The 26,981-nt window shown below is 39.2% G+C and overlaps 1 protein-coding gene across 4 annotated transcripts in view; it reads left to right on the forward strand.

Annotated features, from left to right (window-relative positions):
- Positions 1-2,106: 2,106 nt before the first annotated feature.
- DPY19L3 (dpy-19 like C-mannosyltransferase 3) overlaps positions 2,107-26,981 on the forward strand; it is a 35,652-nt gene continuing 10,777 nt past the window's right edge. Inside the window, exons 1-16 of one of the 4 annotated variants that reach the window (XM_064722970.1) lie at positions 2,107-2,274; positions 3,301-3,496; positions 4,799-4,932; positions 11,330-11,420; positions 12,287-12,408; positions 12,609-12,754; positions 14,472-14,595; positions 15,027-15,161; positions 16,831-16,962; positions 17,952-18,053; positions 18,508-18,581; positions 18,823-18,981; positions 20,555-20,677; positions 21,027-21,138; positions 21,659-21,715; positions 25,942-26,024. In XM_064722970.1, coding sequence (XP_064579040.1) covers positions 3,394-3,496; positions 4,799-4,932; positions 11,330-11,420; positions 12,287-12,408; positions 12,609-12,754; positions 14,472-14,595; positions 15,027-15,161; positions 16,831-16,962; positions 17,952-18,053; positions 18,508-18,581; positions 18,823-18,981; positions 20,555-20,677; positions 21,027-21,138; positions 21,659-21,715; positions 25,942-26,024 — 1,697 coding nt within the window. In that variant the 5' untranslated portion in view covers positions 2,107-2,274; positions 3,301-3,393. Of the gene's footprint in view, positions 2,275-2,476; positions 2,570-3,300; positions 3,497-4,798; positions 4,933-11,329; positions 11,438-12,286; positions 12,409-12,608; positions 12,755-14,471; positions 14,596-15,026; positions 15,162-16,830; positions 16,963-17,951; positions 18,054-18,507; positions 18,582-18,822; positions 18,982-20,554; positions 20,678-21,026; positions 21,139-21,658; positions 21,716-25,941; positions 26,025-26,981 lie in introns of those variants that run through there. The other 3 variants (XM_064722968.1, XM_064722971.1, XM_064722972.1) reach the window with 3 other exon arrangements.

Below are 26,981 nucleotides of genomic sequence, written 5' to 3' on the forward strand. Positions count from 1 at the left end.
GCACGTTTGGAGAAGAGCTGTCACACAAAGGAAGGGGAGATACACCATTACAACTGACCTAAGATTAGCTGGCTAATGAAATCCACAATTGGTCAAGCCAAGATTGGGGTTTTTTTTTGCCCAGAAGCAAAAACTTCAGGAGCCTGAAAAGCTTTAAAAGTTGAGAAAAGTAGAACCCAGAAATTTGGCATGTTTGCCACAAACCGCAAGGCTGCTGAACAGCACTCAAAACACTGCAGGTTTAGATTTAAAATTTACTGGGGCAGAACTTGAGTGCTCCTGCTTTTCTAGTTCATGGTAGCTCTTTCTAAAGTACAATCCAAAAGAAAACACAAATAAACAGAATTTAAAGTTTCTTCCAACCATTTCCTGTTTGTGGATGTTTGGCATTTATTGGGATTATGGCTAATTTGGTGCCAACACGAACACCCCACTACTTTGATCTAGTTGGAAGAGAATGGGCAAACAGAATATTGTTAAATTTCCTTTTGTTACTTTGGCAAGTAAGAAGCCAGCATTGCAACAGTATTATAACAATACAGTTATGATATAATCATCAGTATTACTGATTGCAAGCCACAGTTTGGTGACTTTTAATTTACATTTTATAATACAAGTTTTAGATATTAATATCCATCTGGAAGCTCTTTAGTTCTTCTGGATTCTCATACTTGAAACATTACAAATCCATTACATCCATGCATGGGGTCATAAAACACAGGAGAATTAAGACAACTCCCCCCTTCTCTGGCATTTCTAAAGCTCTTCACTGATTATGTTTTCTAAACCATTTCAATAACTGCTTGTTCTTGTAGAATTTACTTTGCATTGGCCTCTTTACAAGTAGTGGAGAAGTAGAACTGTTATTCCAGGAAATATCTTCCACAGCATGCCCTTCTTAGAAATGTAAGTACATTATCTGCTTTGCACAAAAACCTGCAGGCACTCAAGGTGTTTATCTACACTGTAAAATTTCTTGTACATATACAATGTGTTCATTTCAACAAACACATGACATCTAGGATGTGGCAGTGACAAAAGGAAGGTAAATCTATTGCCCATGGTAAGGCACGTATTTATTTAGTTTTCATTCTTATTTTAAGCATTCCCACAAATGTGTGACATGCCTCATTGCTCAAAAAAACCAAACCCAAAAGAAGTATGGCTGTAAATTGACTTACAGTAGAAATGCTTAAATATTTGGAGGACTTGATCAGAGGAAGATAATTCTGTTGGTTCTAAAAAGTACTTACAAAACAAAATAAGCACGCAGAACAGATACTGAAAAATTTCCTGATTTCTAGTGTCAATGCTTTCAAAGTTCAGAATGACCAGGATGATTAGCACATCATTTTCTTGCAGTGTCTGAGCATGCTTTCTGTGAATTTCATGGCTCTTCCTGCTCGAAATACTAAGTTTTTCAATGAAATGAGAGAGAAAAAAAAGTAAAAGTACTGCTGTACTATAAAATTGTGATGGAAAATCAACTAAATGTTGTCGTGAAGAAATGAACTCTCATGGACAATTCCACAGAAATTGTGTGGATTTTTGGGAAATCAGGCTCCTGTGAAAGGACCTGGAGCTGGTTTGTTGGTTACAGCTTCATGGGGCATGGCTTTTTCTACAATTACTAAAGACAGCACAAATAAAACTTACAATCAAGACTTACTGCAGAGGTAGGTTGTTCCCATTAAGTAGAACAAAGTCCGGCATTGCCGTTATCTTCCAGCTACAAAAGGTCTTTTCCCCTCTAAACGTTTATGGGGCAGTTAAGCAAGAAATACAGGGGAGCTCATAACGTGTTGAACAGAACACGCAGCTCTAACTTCAATTTTAAAATCACACACATAAGGAACTATATCGGGGGGGAGAGGGGGGGTTAGAAACACATTTTAAAAAACACTACAAATAAATTCTAGGGCGCTATTTGAGCACAGCATCCTCCGACAGCGCGACCCTGGGGGAGCGGCCCCGCAGCCCCTTTCCCGGGGGATGCGGGGCTCGGAGCGCCGGCCGTGCCCGGCTGTGCCGGATTTCCGCCGCAGCCCGCCCTGGCCCGTTCGAACGGCAATGGAGCGGCAGCCGGGGCGGGGGCCGGGCCTGTGACGGGCGCCTGTGCCCGCCCCGGCTCTCGGTCTCCGCCCGGCAGGGCCGAGCGCCCGGCGCCGCGCCCGCCCCTTCCCCTTTCCCTTCCCCTTTCCCTTCGCTTTCCCGTCCGTGCCCGCGGCGGGGCCCGGGCGGCTCCCGGAGCAGCGCCGGCAGCAGCGGCCGCAGGTACCGGGGCCGGGCAGCGGGCGGGGGGAGCCGGCGGGGCCGCGCAGGCCGCGGGAGCCCCGGGCCCGGCCCTGCCCCTGCCCCGGGCCCGGCTCTCCGCGGCGGCGGGGCCGGCTGCGAGCTGCCCGCCCCGGCCGAGCCGAGCCCTGCGGCAGCGGCGTGCGAGGAGCGGCGGCACCGCGGGCGGGGCGGGGATGAGCACCTTGCCTTTGTTAATGAATTAGTGAATGGTCAGGAGTGCCACGGAGCCGCTCTGCAGAGCGGGAGCCCGCGCGGCTCCCCGCGTGTTCCCCAGGTGTGTGAGGGGCAGGCGAGGCTCACCCGCTGCCGGAGCTGCACACAAAGTTGTGCGGCTGAGGCGCCGCTGCCCTGCGGCGCTGCCCGCGGAGCCCGCTCGGCTCCGGCACCGGGAGCAGCTGTTGCTGCCGGGATGGAGCGGGCGGTGCCTCGGGGAGGGAGGGATGGAGGGATGGATGGAGGTGGCCGCCCGTGCCCGGTGACAGCGGCGCCGGGAGCCGAGAGCACCTGGCACTGACAGGGCTGGGACTGCACGAGCTTTCGGGCTTGTGATGGTCTCAATTCTGGTATTCTTTTAATGCTGTTTCTAGTTTTTTATAACACAGGTGTTCTCTGGCGTCATTTTTGCATCTTTTGACCCCCTTTTTTGGGTGTTTCCAGAAAGTCAAGATTTAAATACTGGCTTCATATTTTAGGCTGAAAAAACTAATTTTTCTTTGAAGGGCTCAGACTTTTTAAAAAAGGGGAGCTTGTTGGGCATGTTGAGTCAAGGGCTAAAAAAGTGAGGGCAGTCAAAATAACAAATCATTCTGAAAACCTGTTCAAGAGTATGTAAAAGGGTGAACATTAGTCTTTATAATTCTAAAATAATATTTTCTATAATTTGCTGAGTGGTACAGATTTAAAGGAAAACCTTGCATTTTGATAAGACAGCCTTTATGTAGAGTTCTAGAAGTCAAAGTCTGTGATGTCAGTAAATGTGGTTTTATTTTCACATATTTCATACAGTATCAAGTGACTGCTTGGGTAGGAAGATGCATTGCTTGTGTGTGTCCATTTAGGAGTCAGGCTGAAGAATAATGAATTAAAGTGACTGACACCATGACAACCGTGAGACAGAGAAGGGTTGGAAAAGGCACAGAAGCAGCTGAAGATCAGCCTTCAGAGGAGACAAGTGTGAAGCCTGATGGGAAAATTCTTCCTGGTGGGTAATGAAAAACAAAGTGACATTATGGCTTTTTAGTGGTGTTTTGGTTTTGATCTGGCCTAAGCACAGCTCAGAGCTAGGCATGTGCAAATGCATTTCCATACTTGAATATCACCAGAATTAATTGCATGAGACAGAGGGTTTCATGCAGATTGCTGCATGTCAATCTTATATCTGTTTTAAAATCTTAAATTTAAATTGGTGAGAACAATTGTTTCAATATATTATTGGTGACACACCATCAGCTTGTATGTAGCCATCCAAAGTTCTTCAAAGAATCCCAGTCCAAATCATTGGTAACATAAAAGGATTTGAAGACAACTGATGAAATGTACTTATAAATAAGCAGGTTGCATATAAAATTTGAATTTAACTGGTTAGGTAAATTTTTGTATGGAATTAGAGCTTTAGAGCTGACAAAGTTCCTTGTTTTTTTGGGGACATTTTTAGATTAATTTATTTTAAGGGATATTTTGATCTAAATTCTAAATGTTTGTCTGCATTTGGGCAGATGAAAGGAAAGTTCTGTTGTTGTTTCTGCACAAACTCACTTAGGCTCTGTACAAAAAGAATAAGAGCTCATAGCTCTCCTGCAGCCCAGCCCTCAGTTCCAGGGAATTGCAGTTGGAACCCTTAAGCAGATGTCACACACAGTTTGAAATAGCCATTTCAAATATACAATTCCAGATCTCAAATCCATATTAAACCTTACATTAACACTGAAAATACAAAAGCCCCAGGAATGTCAGTGCACAGGGAGGCCAGAACACATCCTTTCTTTGCCATCACCCCATCCCTGCCCTTGCTCCAGGAGCCCATCTGCAATTCAGAGCATGGCACCATCATCAAAGGCTGCTTTGGCTGCCCTTCACTCTCTTTGTGGGTATTTACTGAGGCCTCTGAACCTTCACTGTTGTTTTTTACAAAAACTGAGCAACTCCCCCCAAAAAGGCAGCTATTTTTAGACCTTTCTTGTGAATTTCTTGCTTTGTCATCAGTCATGCTGTATTGCTTGAATTTAAAAAGTTCTGGAAGATATTTCAATTCAGATTTACAAATTAGTTATGGCATGGAGCTAAACTTGTATAGGATCATGGTGTTCTTAAATTTAAAGTATACCAATTAAGGCACACTTTATTTCACTTTGTATATAAATAAAATACTCTGATTTTCTCATATGGGAAAATAAAAACAAAAGATGTGTTAAAACCAGGTGTCCTGTAACCTGCAGAATGTAAACTGTGCTAGCATAGGCAATGGATGTTTCACACTTAGAGTCTGAAATATTTTTCTTCCAAGATCCTGCAGGTGGAAAGCTCTGGAACATACTCTCAATAACTGTTGGTGGAATTGTTGCCATCTCTCTTGGACTCCTTACTTCTGTTTATGTAGCTACACTGCATGAAAATGACCTGTGGTTTTCCAATATCAAGGTAACAATCATTTTCCTAGTTTCATCCTAGTTTTGTGCAGCATTAATATGAGCATTATGAAATTTCATTTTTTTGGGTACTTGTCTTGCAACCTGCTCAAGACCAGAATATTTCATTTTTAAAAATTCCATTTAAAAAAAGCTGTACTTCCCTTCCCACCATACTTCATCAGTTCTATAAATACCTGTCCCCAATTTTTTTCTCTAAAAATACTGCTAGAGAGCTCCTGTTTGAGTTGTAGCTATGGTTCTTCCAAAAATTTATCTTTATCTACAATAAATTTCAACATTTTACTGTATGTTTTTCTATAATCATCTTACTTTTATCCAAAGCAATCTAAAATTAAAATAAAAACCAACAGTTAAAAGTATGCAAAATCTCAGCACACAGTTCCTGAATTTTATTTCCACTGTTGTAATATTATTTTGTAATACAGTTTAGGGACAAAAGTAATATTATATAATGTCATTCTGAATGTGCAAACCTCAACACATCTTTCTGCCATTCACTAATGTCAACCCCATCATTCCCAAGACCCAGGACTGACTAGTTCTTTCATAGAATCACTGCAGAGAAAATAATGCAGCTGTACCCACAGCTAAATTTAACCAGAAAAAAGAACAGGTGAGTCATTTCCCTTTCAAATGCCTCAAATCCATTCTGCTAGGTCTGTGTAGTGTATTGTTCAAAGAGTACATTTATTTAACTGGAATACTTGCCTTGCAATATGTCTTTTCTATGCTACACTTTTTGTGACCCAGAAACATTTATATTCCCCTAATGCAAATAATTTGCATTTCCTGCAACAATTGCTGTTGTATTATACCTATAAACACTGTGCTGTGCCCACCCTTATCTTCCCTTGATTATATAGAGAGGTTGTGCTCAATTTATTGAAGGTACACCTTGGGTTTGCCTTTTCCTTCAAAAAGCAAGCAGTGAATAATTTCAAGGTGTTGAATATTTCCAAGTACAAGCAGTCATGGGCTTGTGGCAATGTATGAACAGAATGGATGCATCTTTTTTATTCTGTCAGACTGACCCAGAGAAGCACAGAGTTGACTGAAATAAGCAGCTCTGTAGTTATAATTAAGTTGTTCCCTCAATGTGTGAAACAGTTGTTTTATTTGATAATTACTGTTTTCATTTTAAGTACACTAGAATGCCACTAGATATCAGAACTGAAATAAACCCCTCTAGTTTTTTGGAGTCTGGATTCTGTTGTCTTTGTAGCTGTTCTTTCACCCCATGGAGGTGATGGATAGCTGGTAACACTGCAACAAGAGCAATTTCAGCCAGTTTGGTGGAAAGATTCTAAAAGCATCAAGTTCATCTGGCAGCAGGGAAAAGGAGAAAAAGCTGCAGACACTCCCTGGTCTCACAGTGCCCCTTCTTCAGAGGGATGTGATCTCCACCAGAGCATGCATGTGGGGATTGCACAGTGCTCACTTCAAACAAAATTCTGCTTTAGGAGTGGCAGGGGAAGAGAAAAGTGCATATGGAGAGTCTGAACTTTGCTGCAAAGCTGAGGCAGGAAGGCTCATCCCAATATCTGTAAAACAATCCACAGCTGTCTCTGTGCCTGTGTAGGAGTGTGGTCTCTCCAGGGATGTGTCCATGTTTTCCAGCACTTCTCACATGGCTGATCTTTTCATTACAGCACATATTATATACTGAGAAAGATAAGACCCTCAAAAATCACGTGGAAAATAAGTGGAAAAGGTGCTTTCTTCTCTAACATTTTATAGTTTGCCCAAAGCATCTACTTTTGCAGGTATCAACTTTCTAAAAGTTTGAAAAGTGTAAATTTTATTTTAGTCCATACCCCTGCCCGGATTCTCAGAAGGGAGAGCTGCAGTCTAATCCTTGCCCCACAATTATTGCCAGCCTTGATTAGTGAAATACAGGGGTGATCTCATTGCATTATGTTTTCTTAAACATAACATAGAATAAATGGATGCATTACAAGTGCACATCCTGTGTTTTATTAATCCCCATGCTTGTGAAATACAGTAGAGCAACATCACTGCTCTGCAACATACAAAAGAAAAATGCTAAATCAGTTTTATTTCCATGTATTTTAAATTGCTATCTTCAGTCACCCTGAATTGGCTGTAAATGGGGCAAATTTGAGGATTTATGTTGTTGAAATCTGATACAAAAATTATGTAACATTTATTATTCCCCTGAACTTTGTTCCTTTCATCCAATAAGCTACAATCAGTCAGATGATAAGAATTCATGCCCAAAAGGATCTGTGTAGCAACTTAATTATTACAGAGATGTAATGGGAGACCTGTTCTGTCATCTTTCATTGTATTTGAAGATCTGCAGTGTTTTCCTGACACTTCTGCACCAGGCAGATATTTGTACAACACCTTTTAGGTGCAAAAGGTGAAATTTTGGTTCTGAAGACCCCACTGATACATGAACACCACAACTGCATGTTTAAAAAGTAGGCAGTTGTATTCAACTCTAGAAATGGAAAGTAAAAAGAGTTTATTATGCAAAGTCATGATTCCTAACTCCTAAATAATTGGAGTCAGGACTTGCACACACACTTGCAGTGATTGCCTTTCTGTAATTTCAGTTGCAATTCATCAAAAGCCAGTTCAGATTTGGGTGTCTTCCAGCAATGGTTCACCCAAGTAGAAAAACTGTCTGGTCCTTGTTCAACTGTTGTGCTGTATTTTGAATATTGCTTTCAACAGTGCATTGATTTCAGCTGCTGCTCTGTGTGTGAGCCTTGTTCTTGTTTGCTGCTAAATGTGCCTGCTATTATCCATTAGCCATGGTCACAGGAGAAAGATGTACCATTGTTTTCTTACCAGAAAACTGAAAAAGCACATCCTGAAGAGTGGTTTATGCAGTGTATTTCTTTATGAAATACATAAAGTGTATTATTAATACATAAAGTGGTTTATGCTGTGTATTTCTTTATGAAAGAAATACACAGTTGTTCCTTTTTTTTTTTTTAATTTCAAGACTTCCTGAAAGAATGACCAAAATAAACGAAACAGAAAAGATTCAGCATATCATGATACCTAGTCAGGAGCTGTGTTTGTGTCCCCTTCCAGCAGGGATCACAGGTTAGAATCACTTAAATTGATCAACTAATTTTTGAGAAAAAAATTTTGAATCTCTTCTCATATACATTAAACCAACAAACATTTCTGTTTGTGATGGTGGAAGTCAAAACAGATTTCTTATCCAAAAATCCTTTCTCAGTTTTCTGTAAATGTTCTGGCATAACACATCTGAAATGGCTTGTCTATTTTCAGTGATTTTCAGTAGCAGTTTAGTGGCTGCCCCTCCAGTGTAGCATCTTTTGGGAACAGAATCTGCTATGCAAATAGCAAAATGAGGGGCCATTTCTCCTGTCAGCCATTGCTTGTTCAACTGCAGATTCTGAAGACACTTTGAACAGGAATAAGCCAAGGCCATGTAGCAAATTAATACTGTAAGAAAAACAGATAAACTTCAGAGCATTCATTTCTTCTTCATCCCTTCTGAGTAAGAGTTTAGATACTGATATTGATTTTTCCTTTAATAAAATTGCTGCTTGCAGGAAGTCAGGAATGAAAATATAAGATTGCAAGTCTTTCAGGATAGGAATGCCAGGATTTAGTCTGTGAAGTGCTCCTGTTTTCCCTTTCTACATTTTGAATGCAAACCAAAGATCATTGCCCAGAGAAGCTGTGGCTGCCCCTGGATCCCTGGCAATGTCCAAGGCCAGGTTGGACATGGGGGCTTGGAGCAGCCTGGGATGGTGCAGGGGGTGGCACTGGAGGGCTTTCAGGTCCCTTCCAGCCCCAAACAAAATGACTGCATGAAGAAGAGCAGGGAAACAGGTGATGAGAACTGCACAGAGGGAATGCTCAGGCATGAAGGGAAGGAGGGCATGCAGTTCTTTTGGGCAGCTCTTTTGCACAGAGGTGCCTGTCGAGGTGCCAGGGGTGCTTTTACTCTGGGTCAGATCTGATCTGAAGCACACCACTCCAACAGATGGGCTTTAGGTTACCATCCAGGAGGGCTTTCAAAGGATTAAATACATTTGCTGAAGGCTTGTTCTCAACTGGGAACATTGACAGCAGCTGTGTGTTGAGAAAATGTTCAAATCTCCCTGGTCTTAAATTGAAAAACTAATAAATAGTTTCAGTTACACAAGTTTTGTTTTAGCAATCTCAAAAAAAGAAAAGTAATCTGAGCTTTATTTATACTCATTATTTATAGAAAGACTCAACTGAGACTTTGGCTGCTTGCTCAGCATTCTGAAGGACTTGTTTAAGGAGTTTGAGAAATCATAAGCTCTAAAATTTTGCACTGCCCTTGAGAGAAAGTCCTTTGTATTTGGTTGTGAATGCTTAATATTATGAGGATGCAATTGCATAAATTGAAATAATAAGCAGCTCTCTGTGTGTCCCAGAGGAATGTGTTCTTTATTTTTCCCTTGGAACAGTGATAACTTCTTTGTTACCACCTCACAAAGTGAAGATACAGACAGATAAGCATGTGCTCTCACTGTGTTTACCCATAAGTCTGTATGTTTTTATTGACATGGAAGGCTGGGAAAAGTATAAATTGCTGTAGAACTGGAAAAGTATTTTCAGTGAATCAAACAGATGTTATCTTAGCATGAAACAGATGTAAAACTCACTAGAGTTTGTCTCATAAAGTATAGCATTTGGTTGAATACAGCTGGTGCCAGGATTACAAATTAATCATGTTTGAATGCATTTTTGCTAATTAGATCCCCCTCTGTGACTCCTTTCTCCCCCTTAATAAATTCCAAATGTTAGCATTCCCTTTTTTTTTGCCTTTATGAGCATTTAAGAGTCAGCCACTTTTTGGTATTAGAAAACTTTCCAGTAGTGATGAACTTGAAACTAGAGCTTGTTTAAAATCCAGCACTCTCAATTTGCTAAGTGTGTGGCTTTTGGTGTGATGATGATTTATATGTCACAGAGCAGCTGGAGAGTTTAATTGAGAACTTAGATTAAATCACTTGTGGTTTTATCTATTGACTTTTCTCAGACCAGAACTAATATTGCTTTGTCAACAACTGACTTCAATAAAACACATGCTTTGAGAGAAGGACCTGCACTGGGCAGCAGAGGAGAGAAGAACGTGATTTTTTTTGTCAAGCTTTATATTAGCTCTGAAATAGAACTGATTCTGCTCCAGCATAAGAGTTGGGATTGCATGAGAAAGTTGAAAGTCTTGGGGATCTGTGCAAGGTTGCATTAACAAGAATGGCATTCATAAAAGTCTCTGGAAAAGTAATATTCTGTAATGTCAGTAAGATTCTTTTGTACAGAAAGATGAATTCATAAAGTTATTTTTATAAATCAGACAAGTTTTTTAGTGATTTGCATATACCACATACAGGGATTTCACTGGATTTTCAAACCTCAGTTTAAACTTTTTCTAACTGGATGGAGACCTTTTCTAACTTATTGCTTAGGAGATACATTTGCTGGGATGTTATTATACAAACTACTAAAAAGATCACTAATAATAGAACAATTCTGTATAAGACAATTGTTAGTTCTCATCAGATTGGTTGTTCATGCCATCTTTGTTTTAACGTGGTTGCCCAAAGCTGTGGATTTGTTAAATTTCATCAGGTCTTCACAACTAATGAGGTAACAAAAGGAAATGCATTCCACAGCAAAGAGCTTTCAGATCTTACTAGACCCCATCTGCTGCAATATTGGCTAAGAAAAAGGCATAGTTTGAAATGTACCTGCATTGAAGTGTACCTAGTTTAAATAATTTGAACATTTTTAATTAGAAACAAGAAGTTCACCTAGCCCTAAAGCCAAGTAGAGAGTCTCTTTTCCTTTCAGCTGTAGGTTGGGAATGAGTGATGGCAGCTGGCAGTGTTGAACGGGTGGGCAGCAGCATCCCCTGCCAGCTGAGCTGTCCCTGCCACCATGGTGCAGCCCCCTCAGAGCACTGAATTAATTAATTAATTGAGCCTTGAGCTGGCAAAGCCGTGGAGCACAGTGGGATAACTGCATCTGGGAGAAAAGGTTAAATGCTCAAAGCAGGGATGTGCAGCTTTACAGCCCAGCTGTGGGCCACTGGGCCAATCTAAGTTTGTCATATTGCAAAAAAATAGTGAAATTTCCAAGCAGCAGATCAGAATCACAAAGAGCTTGTACATTTCCCCAGTTGAAAGAGTCATTTACACCCCAGCTGTTTGCCTCTCACCCTCATTTGTCCCTGTATGTTCACCTTTGGTTGAACCGAGTTGCTTAGGATGTGAAACCCAGGGACTGAAGCCTCTCTGGAGGTCAGTTTCTCTGGTCTGCAGGAATTGGAGTTGAAGGCAGCTTTGGATGATGGTGAAAAGCAAATGGAAAATGAATTTCCTGTTGAACTTCACTTGCAGGAGGTCGAAAGAGAGATTTCATTCAGAACCGAGTGTGGACTTTATTATTCCTACTACAAACAGATGATTCAGGCTACATCCATTCAGCAAGGTATTGTAAACTGTAAAGTAAGTTTTGCAGCTGACTGTTTGTAGGTTTGGTTGGGGTTTTTTTTCCAAATATAATTGAGAACAAGGCACACCATAACTATGAAAGATAGTGTAACAATTGTACTGGAGACAGATTTATTCTGTTCCTATGCCAGGGAGCCACTAAGTTATGGACATAATAAATTTCACAATGATGCATTGATTTCTGTGCCACACCTTCACATGCTGATGAAGGCAATCACTTTGAGGGACAGCTCTCATATCTGCTCAGGTTTCAGCTTGCTGGTTTATTCAGTTTATACAGTTTATTACTTTCATTTTTATTCTTCTCTTGTTTAATTTGAGGTATGAGCTATTTCTGGGAAGGGGCAATGTTTTTTGCTGTATTCCTGGACAGTAAGTGACACAAGGAGCAGCTTCCAAGGAAATCATACACAGTAATGGGGCTTTCTCAGACAGTCTCATGTTTTCTAGACATTTAGCTGTTGCTCCTTAGCAATTTTGCTTGTACTACACATTTTTCAATAATGACTTCACCTGTGATTAAAGTAGTGCCAAGAACAGTTCTCAGGATCCAGAATGTACCACAGATTCTATGCTGGGGATGGAAGTGTAAAAATAAATGTTTTATACACTACTAAATATACAGTACTTGAATTAGCACTGTGAGTCACATTTGAAGCAGGGAAGCTGAAGACCTCAGAAGGTCATGTTGATTCAGAGGTAATATGTTCTGAATCATTGACTCAAAGTTTGCAGTTTCTGATGAGAGATCCTAAAATACCTTTGAAAAAGTTATTCACTGTTCAAATGAAGATGGAGGGGGAAAATGACAATCTCCTATTTCAATTTCTCTTTATCATTAAGGTTTACATGGTTTAGTATATGACAATAAAACTGAATCTGTGAGGACAATTAACATACTTGAAAGAATGAATGTTTACCAGGAGGTGTTTCTCAGCATTCTGTATAGGATTCTTCCAATTCAGGTAGGCATTTATTTCTGGCTTTAGATTGTAAGTGCATTATGAAGATTGCAGTGAATCCTAGCTCCCCTTTGTAGATATTTTCTAATTAGAAATATTCCTGATACCTTTTTAATTTGTAAAAGCAAAACCTAATTCATACTAAGTATAATCCCCCCCTGTGAGTGTTTTAATGTCAACATCAGTATTCTTGTGTTTTACAGCAATACCTAGAGCCTGTTTATTTTTATATCTACACTTTGTTTGGACTTCAGGCAGTTTATGTCATTGCTCTGTATGTAACAAGCTGGCTTCTTAGTGGAACATGGCTTTCAGGGTTGTTGGCAGCTTGCTGGTATATTACAAACAGGTAAGTGGGATGAAACATTTAATCTTTCTAATATTTTGCCTAGTTTCAAAGGTAAGGCATTAAAGCTTTAACTGCATGATTCATTGGACAAAACATGAAAGTAAAAGGCCTCTCTCCAGTTAGCCAGAAAATTGAAAGAATGTTTAAATAACAAAAAATAATTAGAAAACAATCAGAAATGAGCTGACGTATCAGACTGGGTTTTTAAAGGTTCCGAAAGTATGAGTAGAAAACTTTGTCTGAAGGTGGTCTCTGAAAGTGGAGAACATCTTTCAGATGTGTCTGGAGCTCCAGGTGATGTTCCCTGTCTTCTCCAGCCTAGGATCTCTCAGGTGTTCAAGCCATCTGCAGGAAAGCCCTTCAGGTGTCTCCTCAGTGCCCCACACCTGCTTGCAGGGGTTCCTTGCACAGCCTCAGCTCAGGTTCAGTTCTCTCTCCCCTTATTCCTGTAGCCACCTCCTGCACCAAGCCTCAGAGAGAAACCATGCTAATTGGGCTGCTCTAGTGCTTTATCACTTGAAGAGTTACCAGTTTGGAGATAAAAACCTAAGAACTGGAGAACTGGCTTTATGCCAGAATCAAGCTGCTGGCACAAAGCTAAGACTGGTGACATTGGCTGTTACCTATAAATTATTCAAGAAATTAAAAGTACAGTCTTGGTTCTACCAGAAGTGTTTGATATGTTAATGAGCAGCTCTAAAGGAATTTATCTGCAAGCACATTCACTACAGAATAATTACAGGTGTATGGAGGCAGGGTGTTTCATTCTCCCAGTATAAAAGGAATTAAAAGCCACATGCAATGTACAGTATTTCACACATTTCTTTCATGAGGTCATCTCTTCCATTTACAGAATATCTGGAGCAAATTTGTCCATCTTTCTAATAATTGGTGAACAGTGAGAGCTTGTTTACTTTATGCAGTATAATAAGTGCATAGAATGGATTTGGATAAAGACTTTCTGTCCAGATTAATTACATCTGAGGCTGCTGAGTAATTCCATTTAGACACGTTCTTCCTCCAGCTAAGCATGTTTCAGATTTGTTGCTTACTTGCTGCTTTAGCAAATATTTTCTCTACACTGGGAGAAAGAGAATTATTGTTTTAGCACATATTTTTCTCTACACTGGAAGAAAGAGAATTATTCTGTTTTTAACTTTTAAATCAGGTTTTGCAAATGACCATTCCTTGGGGAATTCTTCCCTGACATACTTCATATGTTCAAAAGCTTCAAAAAATGACCCAAAGTTCATAAGCAATTAAAGTGTCTTCATGCTCAAGTCATTGGGATCACAGTGAAAATTATATTCTGTTTATATTCTTGTATGTACATTTGCAAACCAGAAAATGAAGTAACATGACCTGTGGTGTGGAAATCCACAAGCTGGATTTTGTTAATGCTTTTAGTTTGGGGTGTATTTGTCATTTCTAAATTACCCAAGCTGGGCTTCATAAGTAAGATGTAATCCAGAGTATATTTTTTTTAGTTAGTGAAGCTGAAGTCCATCATTTGACATGTAGAAACAATGGATAACTTGCAGAACCTTCACAGTGATTTATTTTCAGAGCCAGGTGCGTTGAAAGAACTGGAGTGTAGAGCCTCCATTTTTTTTATAAAAAAGGAGTTAAAATAGCACAAAGATGCCTGAAATTGCAAGCTGTCTGTCACCAAGTATTTGTTTGATTTAAAATTTGTGAAACTGTCTGTTTTGTACAGAGTAGATACCACAAGGGTAGAATTCACCATTCCTTTAAGGGAGAACTGGGCACTGCCTTTCTTTGCTGTTCAGATAGCAGCCATCACATACCTGCTCAGAGCTCACTTACAGCCTGCTCAGGAGGTGAGTGTTTCTGACAAGTGTGACACAGTAAACTCAGCAACAGAGAACTGTCCTCAAGCAAAGGGCTGATACAGTTTCTTTGACCAACAGTTCTTAAGTTACCACTCCTCATTTTGATCAACTAACTGCTATTTATACCACAGTAAAACAGGTATTGCATTTTAATCTGGGGGCTGTAACTATCCAAGATCTCCCTGGCATAAGTCAAGAATAACACAGGCATAAGTGAAGAATTTGTAACTCTAATAAAATGTTTGTTATCCTCTAAGCTGTTATTGCAGTTAGAAAATTCAGTGTTTTAAAAGTAGTTTAAAATAAAACCAGATTAAGATGGGCTTTGGTTTGGTTTGTTTGGGTTGGGGTTTTTTTGCTTGATTTTTTGTGTTTTAACCAAGAAAACTATAAAATAAAACTTTGTTACCTCCTTGCAGAGGCTCACACTCATGGCTGTATTCATAGCAACGTTTCTCTTTAGCCTGACTTGGCAATTTAACCAGTTCATGATGCTGATACAAGCATTGGCATTGTTCATACTGGACTCCTTGGACATGATTCCCACAGCAAAGGTAAATTTCTCTTTGGAAAGAACCTACTTTTGTTCCTTTGCCTTCACAAAGCCAACAGTTTTAAGGTGTTTTCCTAACCAGTGGCCTGAATGGCCAGAGTAATACTGATTGTGTTGTGTGCTTTGTGCTTTGAAGCAATCACAGAGTATAAACCCTGCAAGTCTAAAAGTGAATGAAGGAAACAACACCATTTCTGGTTTTTGTTCACTTGAACCTAGTTCATGTCTATTTAATTTTTGTCTACTTCTGTTTAGACACTATTTGACACTTCCAAACACCATCCTAACAGCTGATCTGATACCACAGCTTTAGCATGGCCTCTCAAAGTTGCCAGAAGGAAAAAGTACCACAGGGAATCTTTGTGCAAGCTGCAGTCAAAGCAGTGGAGGAATTTTGCCTCAAGCATTGTGCATCCTCGTTTGGGACCAAGTTCTGCACAGGAGGAGGATGCAGAACACCAGGTTGCTGGGGAGAAGCAATTCTTGTCTTCCTGCATTGACATTCACCACAAAATAACAGCATTGCCCCTGCTGTGTTGCTGAGCTGGATAAGCCAGAAAATAAAACAAGTCTTACTAAGAAGGTCAGGGATCGTTGACAGTCAATCTTATAAAACAGAAATGTACTGTAGAAGATGAAAACACTGTCTTTGACGTTATCATAGCTGTGAAATTCTACCAAGATCATTTTAGGCATGGTGAAAGCTTGCACTGGTTGAAAAAGATTCTAACTTTAGGAAAGGTTACAGGAGGATGAAGAGTAATTCATGTAAATTCATTTTCAATTTGAAGCAGACTTGAACTTTACTGATTGTATTAATTTAACTGAAAATGAGTATGGGGCCTGCATATCAAGATAAATGTTTCTTACTTAAGTTTCTTAACTCTATTATATCAGCAGCTGCAAGCTAAAGTCAACATTTAATGTGACTGGGCAGCTGCCTTAAGAGTCAGCAAATTCCCAGCTTCATGCTGAGTTATTCCAACACAGACTCACCACACCACTGTGTCTGTACTCATTTTCAAAAAAGCACTGCTTAGAACTGGTGGAGTTTGTTGGGCTCTCTGATACTGATTTACACCACTGCTGTAACACAGGACTGAACTTGGGATCTTTATGTGAGGTAAAATGTCTGTTTTGCTACCACTGTAGAAAATCAGCTGGGCTTTAGTGCTTCCATTGAGCTGAACACTGATAAGAGTTTAGCATAACCCGAAAGGGATTGTACTGAACCATTACTGGAAGGTTTGAGAAGGTAGGTGATGTTTGTTTGCTGAACTGCACTGAGCCATAACTCCTCAGTCATAAAGACACCACAGAGGCTACAGAAACACTTCTTGGACTACAGAAAATAAAACCATCTTCCAAATATTAAGTAATTAATATTTTCCTCACGCTGCAGTTATAATCATCTATAATCAGCAGTTAATCTGCTTGATTATAGGATCAGGCTTCCTTAAGTATAAAATGGGCATAAAATATTAACCTAAGTAGTTCAGGACATAAATATAAAAAGGATGCAGTAATGGCTTTAAATGTAATGATTCACTGCAAGATGATACATTATTTGCAAAAATAATTGATGTTGAAATAAATTATAAAGCATATTGAGAGAAAAGCACCTATGACTGTAAAGTTTTGTAGGCATAAAAATCTCATTATTGTTACAGGTTACATGGCTCTATATCATTCAGATTTCTGGGTTACTGCTGGTCTGTGTCCTACAGTTCTTCAATTCCATGATTCTTGGATCATTACTTATAAGTTTTAATGTTTCTGTCTTAATAGCAAGGACAATCCAGGTAGGTACCAAAATATTTCTGTAGTACAAATAAAGAGTATTTTTATAAATGTGTGTGCGTGTGAATGAGTAATTTAGATGCATTATAATTTTCATTTAGTAATATTAATTAAAAGGAATTACTATAGCATACAGCAACCCAAACATTGCCTGATCAAATACTGAATTACATTACACTAACTGTAGCTTAACCAAGCACATCAGACATCATAATTCCATGATTACTATTAACATTAATGATTGTGCAAGCTGCAGTTTGGATCCTGAAAAAAAATTGCATAAATGGACTTTACACCTGTTTCAGCAGGACTTGGCTTGAATTTATGGATCTGCCTCCAAAAAATAATCTGTAACAACTTGGACAACTAGGTTCATGTCATGTTTAGCTTCCTGAAATCCATTATTTCTTTCAAAGATTAGGTTTTTTATTGTAGCTACAGTTCTTTTTTTTTTTTTTTTTTTCTGATTCTGGCATTGGTGACAGCCTCTGACCACAATAAAGGAGTTTACAGGGCCATTCCTGTTTTGTGCACCTATTCCCAGTTAACTGTGAGCAGCTTCTCTGGATCTGGAGCTTGTAACTGGAGAATTGCTCAAAATTCTGTCAAGTGACAGAGCCAGAAGATCCCTTTGCCATGTTTAGTGGAAGGTGTAATGAGTAGGTATTTCAAAAGGCACACAAGATTGTGGGAATTAGGGAATAAGTTCTGTTAGTACAGTAGGGCTGCTGCCAAAGAAAGGCTGTTTGGCTGCTCCTAAAACTCTGCCACATCAAAGCTTTTATGGCATTGTCCCTTCAGTTTTGTGCAAGAAGTTTATCTTCATTCTGGGTACTTGGTTCTGTGTCTATTTTTGCCTAAATGACCCTAATGCAAAGTTGGTGCTGCTCAGGACTAGCAGGATGAGCTGTTGCAAATAGCCTGTGATGCTTTGTTCCAAATACATTAAAATAAAAAAAGGACTGAAATACTAATATTTTCTTCTTTGTAGAAAAACCTAAAAAAGGGTGGCTTGCTTAATAGGCTTGGGAAACTTATCCTCCATGTTCTACTAGTCTTGTGCTTGACTCTCCTAATAAATAAATTCATTAAGGTAGGCAAATAATTTTTAATATCAAAAATTACACATTGTATTATGTTAAAAGCTATTTGTTAACTATCTACATGAACATCATTAAACAAAAACTGCAGTGAGATTTTTCTGCATCTCAGAAACTGCATTTTAGAAATTAAAGATAGTTTTGCTAACCTTTGGTATATGGATTTGAAAACTTCACAAATTAACACCAAATAATTGGTGTTAACTTGGAGCTCACCTGTACTTTATGTCAGTTGTAGATCTATACTGTTGAGCATTTGCAAAGTGTTTCACTAAATTTTCTTTTCAAAGCATGCAGTTAAAACTGAATGCTTCTTTGATTGCAAAGCACCCATCTTAGTAAGCCTGTGTTGCTTCACAGTTTCATTTAAATGAAAAAAACTGCTGTTTACTGTGTGACATTTTTGATAGTTAAAATATAATTGTCTTTCTCTTCCCCCCTTTGTAGAAAATTCTTAATCTTGAATCAGATGAGCATATATTCAAATTCCTGAAAGCAAAATTTGGATTTGGAGCAACAAGGTATGATTTAGCTGCAGCTTTGCTTTTTTGTTTGACTTCTTTAATTGAAGCCTTCAGGTTGTTCCTGTTTCAAATGTGTGCAATAAATCACAGTTTTACCTCATGTTTATGTCATACTTGCTCTAAGAATAATCTGCACAAGTGTGACTTTATAATTTCTTGAGAAGAAAGGAAACTTTGATCCTTTTTGACATCAAGCTATGAAATACATGATGGACAAAGGTGTTTGTTTTTTTTTTAGAGATTTTGATGCTAACCTGTATCTTTGTGAAGAAGCCTTTGGTTTATTACCTTTAAATACTTTCTCAAGACTCTCCAGTACCTTACTGTTTTACGTCTATGGATTTGTTCTCTTCCTTCTGACAGTAGCAGCTGTAATTGTTGCCTTTCGGAACCTCAGGTAAGTACAGTTTTAGGAAAATTCACATTTTTATTAATTTTATTTTCTTCAGCTGGTGAGGAACTGGCAGGTGAACACAGCAGCAAATACAGGATGGCTTTGCACAGCTACTGAGGAGTGGGGTGTAGGAGAGAGAAATCAGACAGAATAAGTAACTTCCTGCTGAATCTAAAAATGTAACCAAAGGAACATCCTTCCCTAGATTCACTCAAGCTTTTGCTGCTGAAGTTTTGCAGTATGTATGGTTGGGTTTTTTGGGATGAGGAGAAGCAGTGGAAGGATGTTTTTATCTAAAACATTGTTATTTCTTTAGTTCTTCCCATTTTCTCTGTGCAAAGCACTCCAAAACACAGATTTCCCAGGTGTTACCCTCAAAACAACCCAGATTTCCCTGGATGTTACCTGCCCAGAAATGAGCTGGAATAGTCTGTGCTGAACTTTGTGGTCTGTGTGAAGGGGCAGGAGCTGTAACTGCAGCACTGCTGGCAGTTCCCAGAGCTAATCTGTGGGATTCTGAGCTATCTACAGAACAAAGAAGAAAATCAGACAGAAATGTTTATCAAAAAAAAAAAAAAGAAAAGGTTAATTATGGAGCTCTCAGTTTTACTTGTACAACCTGGGCACAAGGTAGAAGGGATCATATAAAACCTGATTAAGCAAAAATTCAAGGAGTGTCACGTGATTAGTGTCAGTATCAGAGATTTTAGGGAAGACTGGATAAACAGGAGAGAGAGCAAGAGAAAGGGAGAGTATCCAAGACCTTCCCAAACTATGGTATGACAATTACATATTACAATAGTAATTGTCAAATGTCAGTCATCTGTAAATGCTACCAGAAAAGTGGATTTCTCTGTGGGACTTTACTGCAAAGCTGAAAGAGTTGATGAGAAGCCTGAGGGAATCACAGAATTTTGGTACTATTCAACCAGCCTCTTTAAAAACTTACTGGATCAGTCAATTTCAAAAATAAAGATTCTGCAGCTCTTATTTTCTGCCACCCTAGATGTAATCCCAAACATGTCCATAATTTTTAATGCATTTATCTCACTTATTCCCTGCTGTGAAGAAAACAGGAAAACTCCACAAACTGAAGCAGCTTCTTTGTGTTTTGGAAGGGCCCTCCACAAGGCCAGACACCTCAAGCAATAACCATTCCCTTCAGGGCTCATTTTCCCTAACTCTGCTTCCAAGCTATGGCTTTGGTAGCATCCAGACAGACCAGCACAACCTCACAAATTACAGTTCAATTCTAAATTCTTCACTCATCAAAAGCCCTCTGAACATGGGAGTAGCTGCTTCCAACAAGAAACTAACTTTGCCATGCTGTATTTTATCTCATTCTAATCCAGCTCATTTAAACCCATTGCATTTCCAGAAATCTGCACATGAAAAGAAATACCTGATGCTGCATCGAGTTGGTGGCATCAGGCTAAATTAGATCATAGAAGGTTGTGGGCTTATAGCAGTGGTTGTTGTTTGTGGCCTCAGAAAGATTCTGTACTTTTTAAAATGCAGATAATGATATGAAATATGTTATAGAACTTAATATAACACTCTTTTTTGCTTCAAGTAGTGGTTCAAACCAAGTCCATTTGAAGGACAAAATGGAAGAATACACAGTGACACTGAAGCCTGAGGCTGCCTACAGCTTGGTTCACACAGTTCTTTTTGGATGTCTGGCATTAAGCACAATGAGGTATATTATTTTTTGATTTTAAGGGCTTGTTCACATGATTGAGTGTATTTTTATAAGAGTGTAAAGTATGTTGACCACAAACTGATAGGGTCATGAACATTCTTTCTCTCCCTGGTGTATTTCTACTTGTAGACTGAGGCATTTCCCAAAATTGTGCCAGAAAGAATGGAAGTTTGGGAACAGAGATGTTCTCAGGAGAGCACAGCAAAGTGCAGTGTCAGTCCTGTACTCAGTTATTCCAGAGGCAGGAAAGTCCCAGAAAATGTTCATAATTTCTCTAGACACGAACTGCTCTCACAAGCAGCTTTGCAGAGCTCCCAGTGATCATGAAAAGTTTGTGTTCTTCCAGGATGAAGTACCTCTGGACATCCCACATGTGTGTGTTTGCATCCTTTGGCCTGTGCAGTGCAGAGGTTTGGAAACTCATCCTCAAGTGTCTCCATCTCTACACATCCCAGAGGGTGAGCTCTGCACTCAGCCTTTCATCCTCTGGGCTTTGGGCTGAACCAAGCCAAGGCTCAGGGCTGAATATTGCTTGTAGTTCCCTCTAACCAGGTATCTCTGCAGGATCTTTGTATAAATTTAGTGAGTAAAATGGATTTTCTGGTGGTTTCTATATTAAACAATTCCATTGGAACACACTAGATGGCAATATAGATGTGGCTATGAAAAACAGCCATCATTTTACTAAAAAAATCTCCATATTAAGAAATCATCAGCAGTCTGAGGAGACCTTTGCAGTCAATTATATTGAGTGACAGTGTTTTCCACCTTGTAGAATATAGATTTAAAGATATAAATCCATCTTTTGGGATGGGTCTGTAATTAGAGTTTTACTTGAAGATAAAATCAGAATATGGGCTTAAAATTCAATCTCTTAAATTCCACTGCATGTTAAATATTTCAGATATCAATACATTAAAAATTAAGTCTATTAAATGTATCATCAAAATAACCAAATTTTTTTTCAATTTCTCACAGACACAGGTGATTAAGTATTCTATACCAATAATTACATTACTGTACATTTCATTTAAGGTAAGAAATTTTCTTCTCAATGTTTTGGCATATTTTAGTTGCATGAAATTTTTCCTTTCTCCTAGAAGGGTTGTCTTATTAGTAACTACATACAAGAATTGTAACTGAATTTTAAAAATGAGGATAGCTGTGCCTATGGAATTGTCTGTGAAGGATCAGTTGGGCTAATTTGATCCAAAGTAGTTGTTCATAGATACAAATGTTTATCTGATTGTATGTGTAAGTAGCAGGTGTTATTTAAAGGCATAATTTTATGGAGAGTTGTCTCTTTTGGTTTTAACTAAGTTGTGGATAAAATGCAGATTGTCACATTGTGCCATGATTTACTGTAGAAGCAGAAATAATAGTAATCTCTACTGCTGTGCCTCATCTCATATGTTTTAAAGTACAGAATTATTAAATGGTCAAGTACCTGCTTTGTCTTCTGTCTGTTCCAGAAACAGAATATTATTATTGTCAAACACTTCAATGTAAATGCATCAAACATACCTAAATCAATAACATGTGCAAGATTATCAGTCTGTCATAGCATTGAGATTTAGAACACTGATTTAATGGGCAAACCATTCTTTTCATCTGTAGTCACAAAGACAAAAAATTTCAGTCTGCTTTGGTGGAGAAGTTGTTTCTGCAATAACTAGTGTGAGATGAAAATACAGCTGTTAAATAATTCCCTTCAGAAAAAGGCAAGATTAATTTCATTGTTGCAGTTCAAAAGGCAGTAGTGAGGCAGTTAAGAAAGGTGCTAATAGAGTTGACTCCAGTATTGTGTTTCCCTCTCTGAAACTGAAACAAAAAGTAAAAAAATTTTCCTGTTTTCCACTTAAATTGTCTTATTGTTCTGCTAGAGGACTCTTTTTGTCCATTCATGTGATGGTTAGGAAGTCATTTGCTATTTTCATCATCTCTGAATATGACAGAAAAAATGTCATTTCTTCTGACATGAGGGATACCAGGAGCATGACATTCTGATAGTCTAATGTGACAGATCACTAGGAATAATTTTCCTCCCACTCTTCATGAGCAGATGTAAAGTTCCTAAATTCTGTCAGATTCAATTCTGAAGTCAACAGAAACCACTGATTTCATGGGCTTTGGAGCAGTCATTAGTTGTGCTCAGTCTGCCTGAAAAGCATCATTTTCATGTTTCTTCTAAATAGAAGAAATAATTTTTATTGACATTAAAAATACTATTTTTCAAATTTCACAGTAGGAATGAGAAATTTGTCAGCAATCTGCTGTTTTTTGTCCTGAGTCAGTTCTTGCAGTTGAGCTACCAGAAGAGAGGATCTCTCTGTGGGTCTTTCCTGCAAAGTTGATAAGAAACCTGAGGGAATCACAGAATATTCCGAGCTGGAAGGGACCCACAAGGCTCCTGTCCCAGGTGCCCTGGCGTGGTCAGACAAGAATTTACAGAGAGATCCAGAAAGGACCCATTGCTTCTGTGACAATGTGCTTTTATATTCTCTCTCTGACACCTTACAAACAGGCAGTGGAAGGAGATTTTTGGAACAGAGATTTACTTATCTTTCTCTTTTCCAGACAGTAATTTCTCTGTTGAGTCAGTGACTGCTCAGATTGCAGGGGCAGTTTCTCTGTACACCACAAAGTTACCTGGCCATCAGGGCTGCTTCTCTTGAATTTGTAGGGAGGCAGTTTGGTGTTTCATTATCTGTTACATTTGTCAGAACTGTTCTTCAGTGCAGTTCCTCAAAATAGGACTTTTATGGGATTATTAACCTAATCCTGAATAAGCCAATGAAAGCCTCTTTTGAGGCATGTGGTTACTACAGCCCCCAATACATCACTTGAACAATAATTTATTGAGATGCAGATGCAGCTACAATGCTGGATTTCTTTCAGGTTTCAGGCACAGGATGTTTTGAGACCTGTAAGACATCTGTATTCCTGTTTTCATGTGATTTTCATTATTACAGTGCAAACATCTTTCAGATAAAGTGAAAATTCTGAAGTATTTCCATGGCTACTTTAGCTGTGCTGCAGATAACACAACACATGCATAAAGCAGTACCAAGCAGTATTTATGTTTCACTTCTTACACTTTTTAGGTAGGTTTCACCTTTATCTGTGTTCATTGTATTTTAACTTCACAATAATGCTCATCAATTTGTGTTTGCATGTCAGTAATTTTGAATAAATTGCTGGTACTTAAGGTGAGTTTCTGAGCTTCAGCATTCTAATTCCAAGGATTGCCAAATAATCTTGATTTCTCTCTAAGAGTAAACACTCTATTCCTGTTACTTCTGCAGCTGCATTTTTATCTTCATCATGGCCAAGTCCTTTTGCTCCAAACATGGACATTTATTACAGCAAATACTACAGCAAAGACTCATGATCTGAGCAGTCTTTGGTGTATGAACAGCTTCATTCAGGGCTAATTTAAGCCACTTGACAACTGGTTTCTTTTCCTGAAGACTTTGGCCCCAGAGACAAGCACTGTTACAAGCTGGAAACCTCTTTCACATTTCCCTCTCTCTTCTGAGCAGTTTGTTACATCCCTTATGTGCTCCATCTGTTCTTTTTATCCTCTCCTGGTGTCACCAGACTTTTTCTCAATCTGACATATACTTTATTTACAAGACAAAGTTCTGTCACTGTTACTGGTCCATATTTTCATATGCTTTACTTTTAATTTGTCAATACCTTGTATTTGGAACTCCTGAAGTACCTTAGTTTTCTCTTGGTTCTACCAATCAAATGTAGTGGTACCTGGAAATTTTTCAATCCAGTAATGGCAAGCCCGATGACCAAAATTTTCCTCCAGTGGAAACTGCTTGTACTCACTCAAAACTTGCAGAACTGTGACTTAAAAAACCTTTACAGAGGGAATGTCATGGAACAGCCCCAGCAGGGAGCTGTGGCACTGCTGGAACAGCCACTGGCTCCTCAGGAGGTTACAGGGCAGGGTAACTGAAAAGCAAAGCAGGGCCCATTCCTTCTGTCTCCACCCTGAAGGACTCCAAGCTCTCAGAATGTGCTGCTATCCAGGGCATTTCAGTAATGAAGAGAGGCAGTTTTGATTCATGATGAGACTCCACAATCTCCTTTCACAACAGCTGGATTTACTAATCTCTGGGAGGGCTTCTGGAAAGCAGAAATGCATCTGTTGTACTGTTGTACTTCCCTGAGCTTCCCCACAGCTGTGCTGCTGCCATGGCTCCACCTGGGAGGTGCCAGGAGCACCTGAACAAGTGTTTTAAGCAAGCAGGGACACTGGTGAGCATCTTAATTGGCCCAGTTACACCTCCTGCCCCCAGGCCTGCCATGTAATTACAGTTTTAGAGAAGGAATGCCTGTGTTTGCTTAGGGGCTCAGCAGCACCACATCCAAATTGCTTCTGAACTCTTGGATGAGCATTAAAATGGGATGATTAATGGCTTTTTAGATAATCAGGTGGGTTTTCCTAGACTTTCTCCTGTAGCATTTCAATTTTCAAACCTTTCAGTCCTTCTTATCTAAAGCAAGCAGGTTTGGAATAGGTTTTTGCATAGCATCCTCTGTAGTGAAAGACTGATGCACAGCAATCTGTCATTAGCATTGTCATTATCTTCCTTAATTGCTCCCTTCTGCCCTGAAATATTCACTGCCTTAAACAATAAACCCTTAAATAAATCATTGTTCCCTTAGCTTTTTGGACAGGAGGGTTAAGCTTTTCAGAATCAGTTTCCATCCTTTTTTCTCTCTTCTGGATTTGATTTATGTATTCTTTGTCTATAGTAAATTTTTAAATGCTTTCTCCTGATGGCCTATGTTTTGTTGTCATTCAGTCACAGTTTTATTTTTGCCTTCAGTGGTTCTCTTTTAATTCAAACTTCTGAAATACCATTAATAGCATCTGCAGCACATCTAGTAGTCTTTACTTCTGATACAGATTTCCTACCTTTTAAAATTTAGTTTTATATTTCCTTTCCAAACTTAAGGTTAATTCCTGGGGCCTTTCCTTGTCTTGTCATTATTGATAATGGGAAGTTCTAGTCCTGTTGGTCATCTGGCAGGAGCTGCAGATGTCCAACTCTGAAACTGTGTGTTCATCCTGCAGTGACAGCCCCCTCTCCTTCCTAGGAAGGATAGACAGATGTGTCTTGGAATTTGTCCATGAGCTGGACAAGATTATTTGCCAGCTAAGAGGAAATTATACATTTCAGCATCCAAAACTTGTTTGGTTCATTCTGTCTTCAGGTTGTTCTGTTTTGTTTCCATTTTAGTTCTGGCCAGGAATAATGGATGAACTATCAGAGCTGAGAGAATTCTATGACCCAGACACTGTGGAGCTGATGAACTGGATTAAGTAAGAGGATTTTTTCTCTATTTCAGTTAAATGCTATTTGTGTAGATCTAATGTTCTTAGTTATAGTGTTCTCCTTATTTGTCCCAGCTCAGCAGTGAACTCTGGTGCCCCCTGAGGACAGTCAGGGTGAGTGGGTTATCAGGAGGTGAGCAGCTGTGGAGAGCAGCTCCATGCTCGGGCTCAGTGTCACTGCTGGGTTCTGTGTGCAGCAGGGCACCAGCTGATCCTTTGCTCCCACAAGGACACAGTTTTCCCAGCCAAAAGAGGTGAATTTGGAGGTGTCAAGCTTCTCTCATCATGTTATAGCTACTTTACATTAATGGACCTCTGCAGTGAAATGATTTTATTCCCCAGCCCCTCTAATCTGTTGTCCTTCTCAGTTCTGTAAATGTTAAAAAGCTTGGAAAATTCATACTCTGCACTCTGTTTGTTGGACTTGAAAACAATCTAAGTTGTTTCTGCTTGTTACAATTAATCCCAACATGTGTTCCAAAATCTTTTTAATTGAACTTGAACTTGTTACAGCTAAGCATAGGTGCAGTCTGTCAGGAGTGTGAGTTAATCATTCCAGCCCCACCTCATCACTTCTGCTTTCTCACAGAGCATAGGAAGGTGTTTTTTAGGTGGAAGCAGTTTGGAATACTTCATGTAAGAGATGCTGAGATAAAAGGCCAGGTAGGATGTTCTCTGGAGGGCTGTGAACTGAAGGGATATGTTCTCTATTAACATAGAGCAGCCACTAAAAACTTTCAGGTTAAGTTTCTGAACAGGGAGATTTCTGGGACTTGTATTTATTTGCAACTCCAGCAATGATTTTAAAAAAAGAAAATTGGTTTCATGTTATAGAGGAAAACATTCTGAAAGTAAATCTGAATATACAACATTAAATATTGAACTGTTTGAAGTATTTCCTTGGAGTATTTCCTTCATATGCAATGAACTTCAGTGAAACCAGTC

This window comes from Zonotrichia leucophrys, chromosome 11 (assembly GCF_028769735.1).
Source record: "Zonotrichia leucophrys gambelii isolate GWCS_2022_RI chromosome 11, RI_Zleu_2.0, whole genome shotgun sequence".
NCBI lineage: Eukaryota > Metazoa > Chordata > Aves > Passeriformes > Passerellidae > Zonotrichia > Zonotrichia leucophrys.